Below are 16,321 nucleotides of genomic sequence, written 5' to 3'. Positions count from 1 at the left end.
ATCACAGAGCTGTGTCTGTGTAGAGCAATCACAGAGCTGTGTCTGGTAGAGCAATCACAGAGCTGTGTCTGTGTAGAGCAATCACAGAGCTGTGTCTGGTAGAGCAATCACAGAGCTGTGTCTGTGTAGAGCAATCACAGAGCTGTGTCTGTGTAGAGCAATCACAGAGCTGTGTCTGTGTAGAGCAATCACAGAGCTGTGTCTGTGTAGAGCAATCACAGAGCTGTGTCTGGTAGAGCAATCACAGAGCTGTGTCTGTGTAGAGCAATCACAGAGCTGTGTCTGGTAGAGCAATCACAGAGCTGTGTCTGTGTAGAGCAATCACAGAGCTGTGTCTGTGTAGAGCAATCACAGAGCTGTGTCTGGTAGAGCAATCACAGAGCTGTGTCTTTGTAGAGCAATCACAGAGCTGTGTCTTTGTAGAGCAATCACAGAGGTGTGTGTGTAGAGCAATCACAGAGGTGTGTGTGTAGAGCAATCACAGAGGTGTGTCTGTGTAGAGCAATCACAGAGCTGTGTCTGGTAGAGCAATCACAGAGCTGTGTCTTTGTAGAGCAATCACAGAGGTGTGTGTGTAGAGCAATCACAGAGGTGTGTCTTTGGAGACTAGTTCACATTCACATATCTTTTAAACCCACCTGGCCTTGAGACATCTTGAGGGTTACATTTCCTAGTATAAGAGTGACAATGGCACAGTTAAAATAAGTTTCTGATGCCTTACACTATGCATTTGTTCCTTCTTTAGATCTTTTAATATGTGGTAACATGCTTGAAAAAGGTCTGTTTCTCAAAAAAATATTGCATAATGAAGCTCTGAAGTTGGCCACAACCCTTTCACATCTTTGTTTGACAGTTGCCTTTTTCCCCCATGAAGAAAGTGAAAGTGAATATGCTGGCTCTAAATGTAAAAGTCTTCTCCCGTGTGTGTACAGCTTGAGGTTGTCTTGATAGATTACAAAGGATATTAAATAAACCTTCTTTTGCAGCCAAAAGGAAATTTGCTGAGACAAAGGCTAATGATCGCAGTTCACGTTCACATGTCATCCTGAGAATAGTAAGTATTATTGTTAAGTCTTTGAATGGCATTTAGAAGTGATACATATTAGGAAGCGAATTTATGGACTTATCAACTTCTTTTTATTTGGAACACAATGTTTCAGAGTATATACTTACACCATCATCAGGTGAATTAATGCTAAAAGCAGAGAACATATATATGTATGTATATGTTTATAATATATATATGTAAGAACAACCAAAGTATTAAGATAACAAAGGTGGAAACTTTACAAGGGAAGCCAGCGCAGACAGGTGATTAGCAATGGACAAATGGAAGCCAACATTTAACAGTTAATTAGAGCTGATATGTGATAGAAGCACTTTAAATATCACTGATTGGTAATTATTACTGATTGGTAATTATTGGCAAGGGGGAAACGGGAGGCAGGGGCTAATTTTCACTGATAGGTAATAGCAATGGACAAATGGAAGCTGGCTGGATAATTAGCACAGACAGTAATCAAAGCAATAAATTCCAAGCACTGGGCAGATAGGTTCCCTGGTCACGGTTCATGGCTGGCTGGTGTCTCCTGATGTCGATGGCTTCTTGTAGTTTTCTTTGTCGCCAGTTGTTGTTGGTAGACAGGACTTTGGTGGCTTCCCACATGTCGTTATGGTCTTGGTTCTTGAGGATGGGTTCGGAAATAGCGGATTTAAGGTCAAGTTGACATCCATAAATTCTCTTCCTTGATTTTGTTTTCAGCCTTCACCTTTCATGAACTTTGACCTGAATTTCCCTGCCATTTATACGCAACCAGTAGGGGGCTCCTTCTACTTTCAATAGCCCTCTGATGTATGTATTCTTATTCATATTTTGTGACAGTATCATTTCCCTATGTTGTTAGAACCTAATCAGTGTGAATGCAGTGACCAATGGTCAGAGTGTGCCTTGACTCTAACATGTTTAAACTGATTTTTGTATTTTCTACCCAGATCATAGAGAGTCGCCTGAAGGGAGACGTTGATGCTGTCATGGTGTCACATTTGGTATGTTATTTACGTGGTACTTTAACATGTTAAAGTGATAGACAATGTTGTTATGACAGTAGAATGTCCTTTTCGTCTGAGATAGTACCATAGTATTGAGAGAATGAGACAAGATCCTTGGGGGATACTGGGGGAATAATGGATACCAAAATGTTTCATGCACCCCACAAGAGAAGAACCTGAATTATAGAAGCAAACTGTTGGGGGTGGGGGTGGGGGTGGGGGGGGGGGGGGGGGGGGGGGGGGGGGGGGCTGGTTACCAAAGGTTTTGGGCCTACTCTTGCATGTCTTTTTGTATCCTTAAAAACTTGTAGATTTTAGTGTTAATAATGTGAAGTTTATGATTCACAATTATTACTAGACCTGAAGAAGGTTTACTCTATTCTGGCATCAAACATGTGGTTGAAGTCGTAGAGTTTTACCATAGTTACAGCTTGTGCTACAGATAATATTTTGAGCTGTTGTGTATTTACCATCTTTCTCAGATTTTTTATTATTCCCAATATTTTTGTTACCTTCAGTACAGTCTATATGGCATTTTGTAACCAATGAGAAGGAATCATTAAAAAATGATCCTGCCTCAAGTTTGTCACATGTCATGTATAACTGTAACAGTTTGAATAGGTAAGTTATGGAAATACATGCAATTACATTCAGTTAGAAACAGGACTCTTCATAAGAATGTCCTCTGGCAATTGCAAAGCCTTGTTTTGGGATCTGTATGTACACAGTTTGGTTTTTCACGATTTGCAACACTGGTTTTCACTCCTAGAGATGTTTTATATGCACTACAAGCTCACAACATCAACACATATCTTATATGAAAGTAAGAGGCAGTGTGTTTGTGCATTAATACATAGAGGTTATCACATGAGTGTGTTTGGCGATGGTAAATATCCTGTATTAGTAATAAACATTGTATTTAGCAAGCCTTGGCGAGCTTAATACATAGTGTTTGTTCCTAATTGTAGGATATTTACCATCCAACCTCTTTATCATATAATGTCATTCTTCAAATCCGTGCTCGAAAATCGCTTTCTTTCTCTCACAAACATTACTGAGACATTGCAAGTTTTCCTGGAATGTGCGCATTAATATATATTATGTAAGAGGGAAGGTGATGTTTCAGTCGGACAGTGACAGTAGCTAATATAGTTCCAACTGAAACCTGTTTCTTAAACAGTGGCGACATAAATTGTTTCTACTAACTTTTTGTGGCAATCAATCAGTCTGTCCAATAGAGCTATTCTTACCCTAGTCTGAGACGTCACGGCAACAGTCAGACATTGTTCACAGTTGGTCGGTCATGTCATTAACATTAAGAAGTGCCGTAGGATGTACACACAGCGACAAAACGAAACAAGGTAGCAATTCAAATGTATTTCAGTCAAATCTAACTGTTTTAGTTTGTGGAAAAGGTTCCAAGCCACAGAGGTCTACAACCACAGATATGGCAACTGATCCTGCTTGGCTAGTGCCCTTGCAAAATTGTTTCACCATTTATATCTCCAAAGTTGCCAAAACATGTAAAATGCCCTAGCTACGTCACAGTTAGACACTGATTTTCAGTATATGACTGTTCTTTTGATAATGATAGCAATTATCCCAGTTGTTTCTCCAGATTCCCGATGGTTGATTCTGACTCGATCACTGAATGACAAGGGAGACGCCGTGTTTATTTATAAACACTGTAAATAGTCCCGACTTGACTACCCCTTGGCTTTATCCTGCTGAGAAACCTACCCATTATATTTTTTATCTGTAAGGAAATACTGTAATACAAGCTGGAAAAAGTTACTTTGGATAAGTAGGCAGTGTTATTGTTTTTTGTTGTTGTTTTTTTACATTTCTCAGGCGTATTTGTACTTAAACAAATCCAAACTACTTCGGTAATGGTGCTGTTTGTGTGCACATATACTATGCTTATCAGGAGCACTGGTTACAGCCTTGATGTTCGGAATATTACACAACTAATCCATTACCTCCCTCCCTGTTTACCTTTACCATCATGGGAGGTGACAGACTCTATTCTTGCCTTATGTTGGATACTGCATGTATTAAGGTACTAAACTTATTGTCCCTCTTCAGAACTTTGTTGACTTGGCTGGTTCTGAGAAGGCAGCAGACAACTCTGGTGAAAGATTTCGTGAGGGTTGTGCGATCAACCGCAGTTTACTTACTCTCAGCCAAGTCATCAGCAAGCTGAGTGAAGGAGACAGGTATGTGTGTCACATCAGCAAGCTAAGTAAGGGAGACCGGTATGTGTGTCATCAAGCTGTGTGAGGGAGTCAGGTATGTGTGTCATCAAGCTGTGTGAGGGAGTTAGGTGTGTGTCCTTAGCAAGCTGTGTGAAGGAGTCAGATATGTGTGTCCTCATCAAGCTGTGTGAGGGAGTCAGGTGTGTGTCTCATCAAGCTGTGTGAGGGAGTCAGCTGTGTGTCTCATCAAGCTGTGTGAGGGAGTCAGATATGTGTGTCCTCATCAAGCTGTGTGAGGGAGTCAGGTGTGTGTCTCATCAAGCTGTGTGAGGGAGTCAGGTGTGTGTCTCATCAAGCTGTGTGAGGGAGTCAGGTGTGTGTGTCATCAAGCTGTGTGAGGGAGTTAGGTGTGTGTCTCATCAAGTTGTGTGAGGGAGTCAGGTGTGTGTCTCATCAAGCTGTGTGAGGGAGTTAGGTGTGTGTCCTCATCAAGCTGTGTGAGGGAGTCAGGTGTGTGTCTCATCAAGCTGTGTGAGGGAGTCAGGTGTGTGTCTCATCAAGCTGTGTGAGGGAGTTAGGTGTGTGTCCTCATCAAGCTGTGTGAGGGAGTCAGGTGTGTGTCTCATCAAGCTGTGTGAGGGAGTCAGGTGTGTGTCTCATCAAGCTGTGTGCGGGAGTCAGGTGTGTGTCTCATCAAGCTGTGTGAGGGAGTCAGGAGTGTGTCTCATCAAGCTGTGTGAGGGAGTCAGGTGTGTGTCTCATCAAGCTGTGTGAGGGAGTCAGGTGTGTGTCTCATCAAGCTGTGTGAGGGAGTCAGGTGTGTGTCTCATCAAGCTGTGTGAGGGAGTCAGGTGTGTGTGTCCTCAGCAAGCTGTGTGAGGGAGTCAGGTATGTGTGCTCTCATCAAGCTGTGTGTGAGAGTCAGGTATGTGTGTCCTCAGCAATCTGTGTGAGGGAGTCAGGTGTGTGTGTGTCCTCAGCAAGCTGAGTGATTGAGCAGATGATAAATTGTTATTTATAAAGAAATTCCAATGTAATATTAAGAGTTTTTTTGTAATGATCCACACTTGGCTCTGGAATGCTTAGTACTGAATTACTAAAATAATGGTTACTCTGCCAAAAGGATCAGTCAGGTTGTGCCAAATGCTGGTTCTACAATATGGTGTTAATGATGACAGAATTGAGTATGTCAACCTAGTTACCTGTGTTCTTTACATGAAAGCCAGTGCCTGGCTAAGAAGTGTCACCAAGAGTGAAAATATACCCATAATCATATCCACTTCATTTACTTTCTATCAGTGCCTATATTGGATATCGGGATTCCAAATTGACTCGTATCTTACAAAATGCACTTGGAGGAAACTCAAACACGCTGATCATCTGTACAATAGCTCCTGCTTCAATGGACGAGAGCCATTCAACACTGAGGGTAAGCAGCTGTATTATTTAGAGCCCCGTGTTTGTGATATTGCACATTAACATGAGCCACAAGTTAATTGATAAGCTGTACTCTAATCAACTTGTCAACTTCATTCCCAAATGCTTTTTGAAGGTATTGAGAATGATACTATGGTACTAAGTTTGTGTGATGCATAATGAGTTGTAGCCCTTGTATGTATATTGGAACTGTGTATTTCCTGAATTATGTTTTATCCTGACAGCACATTGCAATTTCCTCCTTCTCTTCGATCATATAACGCAGAACCCTCTTCTTACATCGGGGTCCCCTTGCCCTTTGTTACCTTGGATACAAGTAAGCTTTGAAGTGGTAAATTATATCCATGTTATTGTGTATATTTGACATTCTAGACGAACAAATCTTCCACAGATACCTTACTAGGAGGTTACTTCGATGTCTTTCATATTTTAATAACTGCTTCCCATGGGGTTGAACCATAACGATATTAAATTGTGTGGGATTCTGTTAATTGTCCTACTGTTTCATCACCACTGACGACTACGACACTCTTATGATGATTATACATGTTATTTTATATTACTGCATGGCTGGAACATCATTAACCATGTGTAAGGATGGCACTAGTATTGACATTGATGTGTGTGGAGTGGATAGTCTATGCGACTAAGTTTGTTTGTGATTTGGACACTAGATGTGTAGTATATAATACTGCAGAACAGAGCAGGTTGAGACCGATCTTCGGCATACATATTAGCAAAGTCCCCACAACGGGTGTGCAGAGACACAAGCAGGCATGAAATAGGAGTCATAACGTTCACCACATCTTCTGCTGTGTGGGGCGGTCGGGTAGCCTAGTGGTTAAAGCGTTCGCTCGTCACGCCGAAGACCTGGGTTCGATTCCCGTCATGGGTACAATGTGTGAAGCCCATTTCTGGTGTCCCCTGCCATGATATTGCTGAAATATTGCTAAAAGCGTCGTAAAACCATACTCACTCACTCTTCTGGTGTGACTGTGCTGGAAGTAACCAGGACGACAATGTCGCTGTTGGATGCCATCTCCTGTCTGGCCCTGACTTCTGGTACATCAAGTGGCTAGGTGTCATCTGCACGGCTGGAGCATGCAAGGTGGAACATGAGCACTGGCCAGAGTGCCGCCTGGAAACATGCACTGACTTCAGTCACAGCACCAGTCAAGGCGCTGACGGGAACTCTGGCACTGGTTGGTGAGCTGCCTGCAGCATGGATGGACGCCTTTCCTAAGACAGGTGCTTTGCATAGGACTGGTGCTCTGCTGAGGTTGGTGATTACCCTATTAATGGTTCATTGTTAAACCCTTTACATGTCATGGTGCTGGATCCAGCTTTATTCAAAATCACCTACATCCCCAGATAGGGGCCATGGCTTATGGTTGCAGCATCAACCGTCACCCTTTTTCAAGACACAGAGCTTCTATTGGTTTTGCAACCAGGATCCTTTGTCCAACTACAGGTTAGATGGACATGTCCGCCAACAATATTATCTATACCAATGTGCCTTCAGGTTCCCGTTTCTATTTCAGAGGTTAAATCAAACATGGAGTTGGCAAAGGAGATTGAACTCAAAGAAATCTGGAGCTGACTTTTTTGGTTTGAGATCCTACTGTTAGCACACAGCACCATTCTTGGATGGGGTGCTATAGTGTAGGTCTATCACCATAACCAGTCACCACTGTTCCTTTGCACTATGGAGGGCTCATGGTCAGCCCAGTCTTCTGTCCAAGAGTTGCATCCCTTGGGCACGCCAGAAACCTATGATCGTGGGTTCGAATCCCAGTTCGCCCTGATTATGTTTCTAGGTTTCTCAGCACCATACCCGTGCTCATGGGTTTCACCAAAGTGGTAAACGTTTGAGACCCGCATCACTTCAGGCTTTCCTCCCACATAAGGCTGACACGCCATGATATAAGTGGTGACATCAGTGTTTTAGGTCGCATCCCAGGCACTGCTATAACCAAACGTGGTCATCATTGTGTGAGAGATGCAAGAACGATAACAAGAATGTAGGAATCAGTTCCTGAAGAGATTTGACAGAGGACCAGATGCTGAGGTTCACTCATGTCTCATGTGGGATTTTGTGGCCAAAAACAGCAGAATGAAGACAATATAAGGTTCTTGATATTGACACCTTCTTTAGTTCTGGGGTATGAGGACACTGCTGTTTTGTCATGTCCAGTGTGTACCCTTTGATGACAACTTCCGACAAGGCAGAGGAAAAGGTTGTTTCTTACTTTGGTAGCTAAAAGTATAGCTGAGGCAACAAGAATATCATGGCTTTTTGGCCTTGCTCACAATCCCCATGAAGTCAAGGCTCAGACATCAACGTTGGCACTGTGCATGATGTCATCAGGGATGTGTTTGGAAAACTGACACAACCTTTGCCAACTACTATCTAAGGGATTTCTCCTCAGAGGATGTAGAGGGTGCTCATCAGTTTGGGCCCCTGCACCCCGGTGCATTTACGTCCAAGACGTTGAAGCTGCATCTACCAGGAATATTATTCACAAATAAACATTCTCTGAATTTTCAGATCTAGTTTTTCATCATGGACAAGTCACCACTGAGCACTTACATGATATTTTCAATGTGTCATTTAATTTCAGAGTAAATATTCTGAGGGCTGGCTGTTTTTTTATTTGTACTGACTAGTCTTGAAGTTCTCTACAAGCTACTGCTGTGTTTACCAGATATGGCTCATATGTCAGAATATGGAGGCATGTTTTGGGGTCTGTGTCATCTGATCAAAGCAAAGAAGGAAATTGCAATGTGTGGTAATGTCAAGGTACCGGTAAGTACAGAAATAATATCCAAATTCATGTAATATTATATATGCTACAGTTTGCTTCTCGAGCCAAAACCATCAAGAACAAGCCGATACTGAATGAAGTGCTGTCCGATAGCGCCCTTCTCAAGAAGTATGCCAATGAGATTAAGAAGTTACAGAAGAAGGTTGATAAGGTATATCATGAACTCTTTCACCAGAATTCTCAGAAGACTATATAGGTACTGGTACATCATATTTGCCAGCTGACATACACTGACACAACTCATGTTGCAGGAGTCACTGTTAGTATAGGTGGGACTGTATTGACATACAGTGACACATCAATGTTGCAGGAGTCACTGTTAGTATAGGTGGGACTGTATTGACATACAGTGATACACCTCATGTTGCAGGAGTTACTGTTAGTTTAGTTGGGACTGTATTGACATACAGTGACACACCTCATATTGCAGGAGTCACTGTTAGTATAGGTGGGACTGTATTGACATACAGTGACACACCTCATGTTACAGGAGTCACTGTTAGTAAAGTTGGGACTGTATTGAAATACAGTGACACTCTTCATGTTGCAGGAGTCACTGTTAGTAAAGTTGGGACTGTATTGACATACAGTGACACACCTCATGTTGCAGGAGTTACTGTTAGTTTAGTTGGGACTGTATTGACATACAGTGACACACCTCATGTTACAGGAGTCACTGTTAGTATAGTTGGGACTGTATTGACATACAGTGACACACCTCATGTTGCAGGAGCCACTGTTAGTATAGTTGGGACTGTATTGACATACAGTGACACACCTCATGTTGCAGGAGCCACTGTTAGTATAGTTGGGACTGTATTGACATACAGTGACACACCTCATGTTGCAGGAGTCACTGTTAGTATAGTTGGGACTGTATTGACATACAGTGACACACCTCATGTTGCAGGAGCCACTGTTAGTATAGTTGGGACTGTATTGACATACAGTGACACACCTCATGTTGCAGGAGTCACTGTTAGTAAAGTTGGGACTGTATTGACATACAGTGACACACCTCATGTTGCAGGAGCCACTGTTAGTATAGTTGGGACTGTATTGACATACAGTGACACACCTCATGTTGCAGGAGTCACTGTTAGTAAAGTTGGGACTGTATTGACATACAGTGACACACCTCATGTTGCAGGAGCCACTGTTAGTATAGTTGGGACTGTATTGACATACAGTGACACACCTCATGTTGCAGGAGTCACTGTTAGTATAGTTGGGACTGTATTGACATACAGTGACACACCTCATGTTGCAGGAGCCACTGTTAGTATAGTTGGGACTGTATTGACATACAGTGACACACCTCATGTTGCAGGAGTCACTGTTAGTATAGTTGGGACTGTATTGACATACAGTGACACACCTCATGTTGCAGGAGTCACTGTTAGTAAAGTTGGGACTGTATTGACATACAGTGACACACCTCATGTTGCAGGAGTCACTGTTAGTAAAGTTGGGACTGTATTGACATACAGTGACACACCTCATGTTGCAGGAGTTACTGTTAGTTTAGTTGGGACTGTATTGACATACAGTGACACACCTCATGTTGCAGGAGCCACTGTTAGTATAGTTGGGACTGTATTGACATACAGTGACACACCTCATGTTGCAGGAGTCACTGTTAGTATAGTTGGGACTGTATTGACATACAGTGACACACCTCATGTTGCAGGAGTCACTGTTAGTAAAGTTGGGACTGTATTGACATACAGTGACACACCTCATGTTGCAGGAGTCACTGTTAGTAAAGTTGGGACTGTATTGACATACAGTGACACACCTCATGTTGCAGGAGTTACTGTTAGTTTAGTTGGGACTGTATTGACATACAGTGACACACCTCATGTTGCAGGAGTTACTGTTAGTTTAGTTGGGACTGTATTGACATACAGTGACACACCTCATGTTACAGGAGTCACTGTTAGTAAAGTTGGGACTGTATTGACATACAGTGACACACCTCATGTTGCAGGAGCCACTGTTAGTATAGTTGGGACTGTATTGACATACAGTGACACACCTCATGTTGCAGGAGCCACTGTTAGTCCAGTACTGACACAGTTCATGTCCAGCACAACTGGTATCCCAAATAGTGTTGTGAGGTGGGCATGAATGTATCTTGAAGCATGTTTCAGATGGGCATGCAGGACATGCAGTTGGAGAAAGAGGACCTGGAGAAAAAATTACAGGAAAAGGAAGATATTCAGAAGCAACAGGATGAGCTCATCAACAAGCTCCGCCAGATGATCTGTGTGTCGGGAGCAAATAATACCAGAGAAACAAAGGTGATACCGATAACTTGTTCATGATTGCTGCCTAGGTTACACTCTTTTATCAACTTATATGCCTGAAAATACAAATTCTGTCACAAATTTATACATTATTGTTATATTTCATGGTTTTTAAGATGTCCCAGCTAGACATTTCACAATTGGAATAAAAACAAAATCTAACACACTCGTTTGAACTAATGTTATTGATGAAAAAACAATATGTTAATATGTGAAGTCAAAATAGTTCTACCATTTAGGAAAACATTTTTCATATACTTTAAAGGTTACAGAAAAGTTTTCTTCATTTAATTGTCAATCAAAGTTGAAAGTAAACCAATTGACACTATATTTTGTTTTTTTCTATATCCTCTGACGCCCCAAATAATAGGTGAAGCCCCCACAATTGGTCAAATGTTCATTTATACAGCATGGCATGGTCCTAATCAATCTCCCAATAACAATTTGAGGCAGTTTTTATCCACTACTGTTTGGCTGGTGGCCATTGTAGCAGGTGCCCCAGGCATGCTCTATGGGGGAAGATCAGAACTTGTGGCTGGCCATTGCATTCTAGTGATGTTTTTCTGCTGGAGGTAGTTTGTTATGTCACGTGCACGATGGGCACGAGCATTATGGTCTTGAAAAACAAAGCATCAACTAGCATGGCATGTAAACAGTATAACTATTGGTGCCAGTATGTTTGTCTTGGTAGTACTGCCCTGTGACCCTTCCATAGACAATATGCAGTGACGTTCTAGCAGTCAGAGGGATCCCACCCCATATCATTACTGACCCACCCCACGTCCATGCCCATACAGACAGTTCAGAATGTATCTGGAATTATCCGAGAACATTACATTAGACCATCAATGAGTTCTCCAGTTTATAAGCTCTACACACCATTGGCATCTTGCAAGAATGTGTTGATTTGTTAACGGTTGTACAAAATGGTCGCTGATTTGTAATCATCTTGGGCCCGCATCACAAAGCAATTGTAGCGCTTAGTTTATTGTAACTCCATACTTTAACATTAACATAGACTTTTGATTGACATAGTGTTACAATCTCTCTTCTTTTTTAAAGGGCCATGGTGAGAAACTTGAACTCCAGTGGCCTGGTGCAAATTATGATTGGCCGTATGGGCTAGCTTCCTCTAAGCTTGGTTTGTGACTTATCCATCCTGTACTTGTGCTGTTCACCTTGGGTGCCCTGTGCAGGCCAATCATTAACATGTGTATGTAGAATCCTGTTCCAAAGTCTGGAAATCACAGCAGAGACACTGTTTCGCAGTGGAATGAAAAATGAAAAATAAAGTTTTGTAATCACCTTTTATTATCCCACAATTAGTATTTACATACCAAGCAATTAAAGGCAAATCACTACACGAATATTGTAGTATTTCCTTTTATAAAGCAGTCCTAATGTGACTGAAGGTTAAACTGTAACCAACGATGTCAGCCTAACCATGTGTTCTATCATCTAGCCACCACGATGGTTGGTGCTAGACTCCTTTAAAGCATTATTAACATGCTTTTATATCAAACATTCATGAAAATCACGTGCATTTCAGTGTTCTACGTGAAGCTGAATGCGTTTTAGAGTTCATTTTCCGAAAACATAAGTCACTGAACGTACTTCCTGAACGTTCCTCCGATACGCTGAATTCACGTGCACTGTAAACGTCATTCCGCGAAGTAAATGACATGGTTGTATTTTTACTACACAACCGACTATCCACAAACAGTTCTTCAGTCCAGACACTTTGAACATATTGGTTACCTTTCCCCAAGTTCTACCAGTTTGAATGCCGTTTGGCATCCATCATGTAGATGACCCATTCCCAATCTAATCACAAGTACTGCGTTAACATTTGAGTAGAGAGTTTACATTACAGTAGATAATGAAAATCAACAATACTAAAGGCTCAGAACTGTTTGACAACCTTTCACTGATGTGTCAAAATCCACTTTCCCACTCGCATGGAGAAATTGCACGTTCCACATGTAAATTTTTGGTTCCTAAACTGTCCTATCTCTGCTGGCAGTCATTTTTCACAGCTGATCTTTCTTCTGATGATCGATCATCGATCATAACATTTGCATGATTTATATTCATGATCCCCACATTTTTGGGAGAGCTTATCAGTATTGCCTGTTGTACTGTCCATGCCTGACATGCAGCATAAGGGCATCGTTAAAAGCAAAAGAAATGTGCCTATCAGTGTCACTTGTATCATCACTGCCACCGTCACTATTGGCAGGATTGGTTTATTGTGATTGATTGCCATGGAATACATTTGCATGATTTGTCCACATTGCTTATTTAACAAATGACATCTTTTTTTCAGGTAAAGAAACTGCGAAGAGAAACATGGTGTGGTAAAAAGCTGAAGAAGTCAAGTTCAGGTACATGTTTGTCTCTCTGTGTAGCTGCATTTTGGGCTTGACACACTCAGCCATGTCACTCTCCCGAGGATGTACAGTGAAATAAATGTGTCCTTGTACCTAAAGTAGAAGGTTGAGTGTTTGACACTTGAAGATGTCAATGAGTTCTTAGTTCCCGCTGGCTTTGAAACTGCCAGTCCTTGTGGACTGGCAACTCTAAAAATTACAAGTCCCCCCTAATTTTTGCCAGTCCCAACTTTCAACAAATAAAAAAAACCTATGAAAATTATTTGCTTTTAATTCTTTCAACTTCATGTTCAGTGCAGAGATGTCATCTGTGAAGTAACTTAGATAGATCTATACGTCATTCACACAAACTTCAGTCACAATTTTCTCTTTGTGTTTTAATATTTCGAGATGAAGTTGCCACAAATGGATATTTCACCTAAAAATAGACAAGAGGAAACCCTGATGATAACAGACAAGCTGACTTTGTTCGAAAAATGTACTTATATGAATATCACCGATGTTACTTTAATTGGGGATTCACAGGGACTGGCAGTCACATGAATTACGGGTCCAAGCCTAATTTTACCGGTAAAAAACTGGTAATTACCGGTAAACAGGAACACTGGTTATCTATGTGCCAACAATTGTCGTGTACCCTCCTCTAAGAAACTACTTTATGTCAGTCTACTGCTGATATGAAGCAGTGCAGCCAGGGATCAGACTATCATTTGCTGAACATACAACATACCAAACTTTCTCATTGTATGATGTTGCTTGTTATTTACAGCAAAATGTAAATTGTCCCACAACATTCTTAATCCATATTAATGGAAAAGAGTAACTGTGCTTCATGTAGAGTGGTTTATATGTTATGTTATTAAATATGACAATAAAATATTTGGTCATTCGTCTGATCGATGTTTTGTCATAACTAATTACCTGGTAGCAGGAGACAGCAACACGCTCTGTAAGAGGGGCAGTGTAACAACACACTTAATAAGGTCAATATAGGGTGTGACCGCCATTTGTGTTGATACAGACGAGGCAACGGCAGCACATTGAAGGCACCAGATGATTAAAAACAGACTGGGGGATTTGGTTCCAAAATGTAACCAAAGAATGGTCCCAGCTAGCATTACCAACAGGTTCTGGTCTCATGGGCTGCCTCCTAAAGTCTAATACAACACATGCATCATGTGGCAGGCATTGTCCATCAGCAACATGACATTACGTCTCTGCATTTGCACAAAGGGTAGAACATGATCTCGATGTTGTTGAGTAGTGAGTTGTGTCGGTAGCGTACACCATTCAAACAATGAGTTATGTTCTCCTATGAGGTGTGATGCCAACCCATACTATTACACTTCCACCTCAAAACTAATGACATTAAGTAACACAAGCATCAGTAAAATGTTTTCCTGGATGTTTGTAAACCCTTGCAGGATCATCGCAGCTGTCTAGAGATGAAACATGGTCTCATCTGTTTACAGTATACTGTCCCAGTTTTGTCTTCTGAACCTCAGATGCTGTAATGTGTGAGCAAATTTGGATGTCAGGGCCAGATGTTGTGTACGCTTCTGCCACTTATTGGTCCCAACACAGGAATTTCTGAGCTGTTAATGTGCCAGTTTGGTATCGATTCCGTAGATGCACCAAGCAAATATGGTTGTCTTGTTGATGTGACATCACACATGGATGACAGGCCCGTGGCAAGTCATGAATGTTGCCCTGCTATAGAGAACATATCCAAAGAGATGACATTGTGTTTTGTTGAACATTTAAATGTCTGGCAAGTTCGTTTTGCGCCGTTCCTGTGTGCAGGATACCCATAGACGTTGATTTTCAGTGAGCCTTACCATTGGACAAGCGTTACTTACGGTTAAACGAAAGTGTTGTCTGAACACAAACAATCATTGTGTGATGTTCTCATTTATTACTTGCCCGTGAAGAGATCACCTGTTTAATAAACATTCTAAAGGTGGGCCTTTGTATGGTATTAAATTAATGTGTCAATGTTTGACGTGTTTGAAGTATTATTCTGTTAAACTCAATTGGATTATGTTGTGGATTGTGTAGGTGTCTGCCTATTCATACATGACAGTAAAATTAAATAAAAGGCATAACTGGCAAGTAATAAGTAAACTACTAAACTCCTATGTAATACCAATTTTATGTAACTCGCGACTTATACTCTTTCTTATTGCTTATCTCTCTTTTCCGAATAGGTAGTGGAAACTTCCTGTGCTGTTCCCAAAGAACAGAAAAAACAGCTCACCCCCAAACGCACCTTTACTCCGTGCATGCGCACTGGAACAACGTGACCAAGCCCAGTAACTTATCACTCTCTTTTTCGCCCATCTTGGCAGCTGGAATTTTTTATCTGTGCATCATAATCCAAGCCATCCATAAAAAATTAACCCTTTTTAAATTTTGTTTTTGTTTTGCTTGGATTATTTTCTGTAATATTCTATACATCATATCTAGTGATTATTTTTTATATTTGGCATTAGATTTTTTCCTAATTTTGACTTAAATGCAGCCCCTATCAGAGTTATGAAAACATGTAACATATGCAAATTACATGTTTCAGATTCGGACCCTCATCCAACCTGTACAAGCTGCACAGTACAGAACTGCACTGCAGTGGATAGATGTAATTTCTGCGCCCCCTTGGGGAAGGAAGATTTGATAATTATCTTTTAGCAGTGGAGAGGAAGAAGATGGATCGAAAAGATGTGAGTCATCACGCTCGTTATCATCCACGGAGATGGCTAAAAATAAGAAGAGGCAAGAATCTACACCCTGCCCATCCTCAGAGGAAGGGAGAGATTTTGAATCAGGCATTATTCAAATTACTCGGCTGAAGATGATGCAGTCACCCCCCATCTTACTTCCACGTCTACTAGGAAGAAGTCTAGAGGGTCTAAGAATAAACCAACTGAAATATTCAGTCAGGCTTTTAATCTTCAACAACTAGCTAAGAAAAAGAGTGAAGCGTCATTTACATTGACGCCGTCTTCCCCTAGCAGAGAGCATGTTTTCGCAGAGGTTACTACCTCTACAAAACCACTTCATCATTATCCACAAAGTTTCAGCAAACGCCAGTGTTCACCCAGGCTCCCGCCTTCATGCAG

General features: G+C 41.4%; 1 protein-coding gene across 1 annotated transcript in view; it reads left to right on the top strand.

Annotated features, from left to right (window-relative positions):
- LOC124149513 (centromere-associated protein E-like) overlaps positions 1-16,321 on the top strand; it is a 76,974-nt gene that overhangs the window by 23,719 nt on the left and 36,934 nt on the right. The window contains exons 8-14 of the mRNA XM_046521141.2: positions 987-1,054; positions 1,993-2,046; positions 4,135-4,265; positions 5,544-5,673; positions 8,538-8,657; positions 10,660-10,809; positions 13,142-13,199. Of these exons, the coding sequence (XP_046377097.2) occupies positions 987-1,054; positions 1,993-2,046; positions 4,135-4,265; positions 5,544-5,673; positions 8,538-8,657; positions 10,660-10,809; positions 13,142-13,199 (711 nt within the window). The remainder of the gene's footprint in view (positions 1-986; positions 1,055-1,992; positions 2,047-4,134; positions 4,266-5,543; positions 5,674-8,537; positions 8,658-10,659; positions 10,810-13,141; positions 13,200-16,321) is intronic.

This window comes from Haliotis rufescens, unplaced genomic scaffold (genome assembly GCF_023055435.1).
Source record: "Haliotis rufescens isolate VD_foot unplaced genomic scaffold, xgHalRufe1.0.p SCAF_4, whole genome shotgun sequence".
Lineage (NCBI taxonomy): Eukaryota > Metazoa > Mollusca > Gastropoda > Lepetellida > Haliotidae > Haliotis > Haliotis rufescens.
Note: the sequence above shows the minus strand (reverse complement) of the source record. Positions and strands in the feature narration are given on the sequence as shown.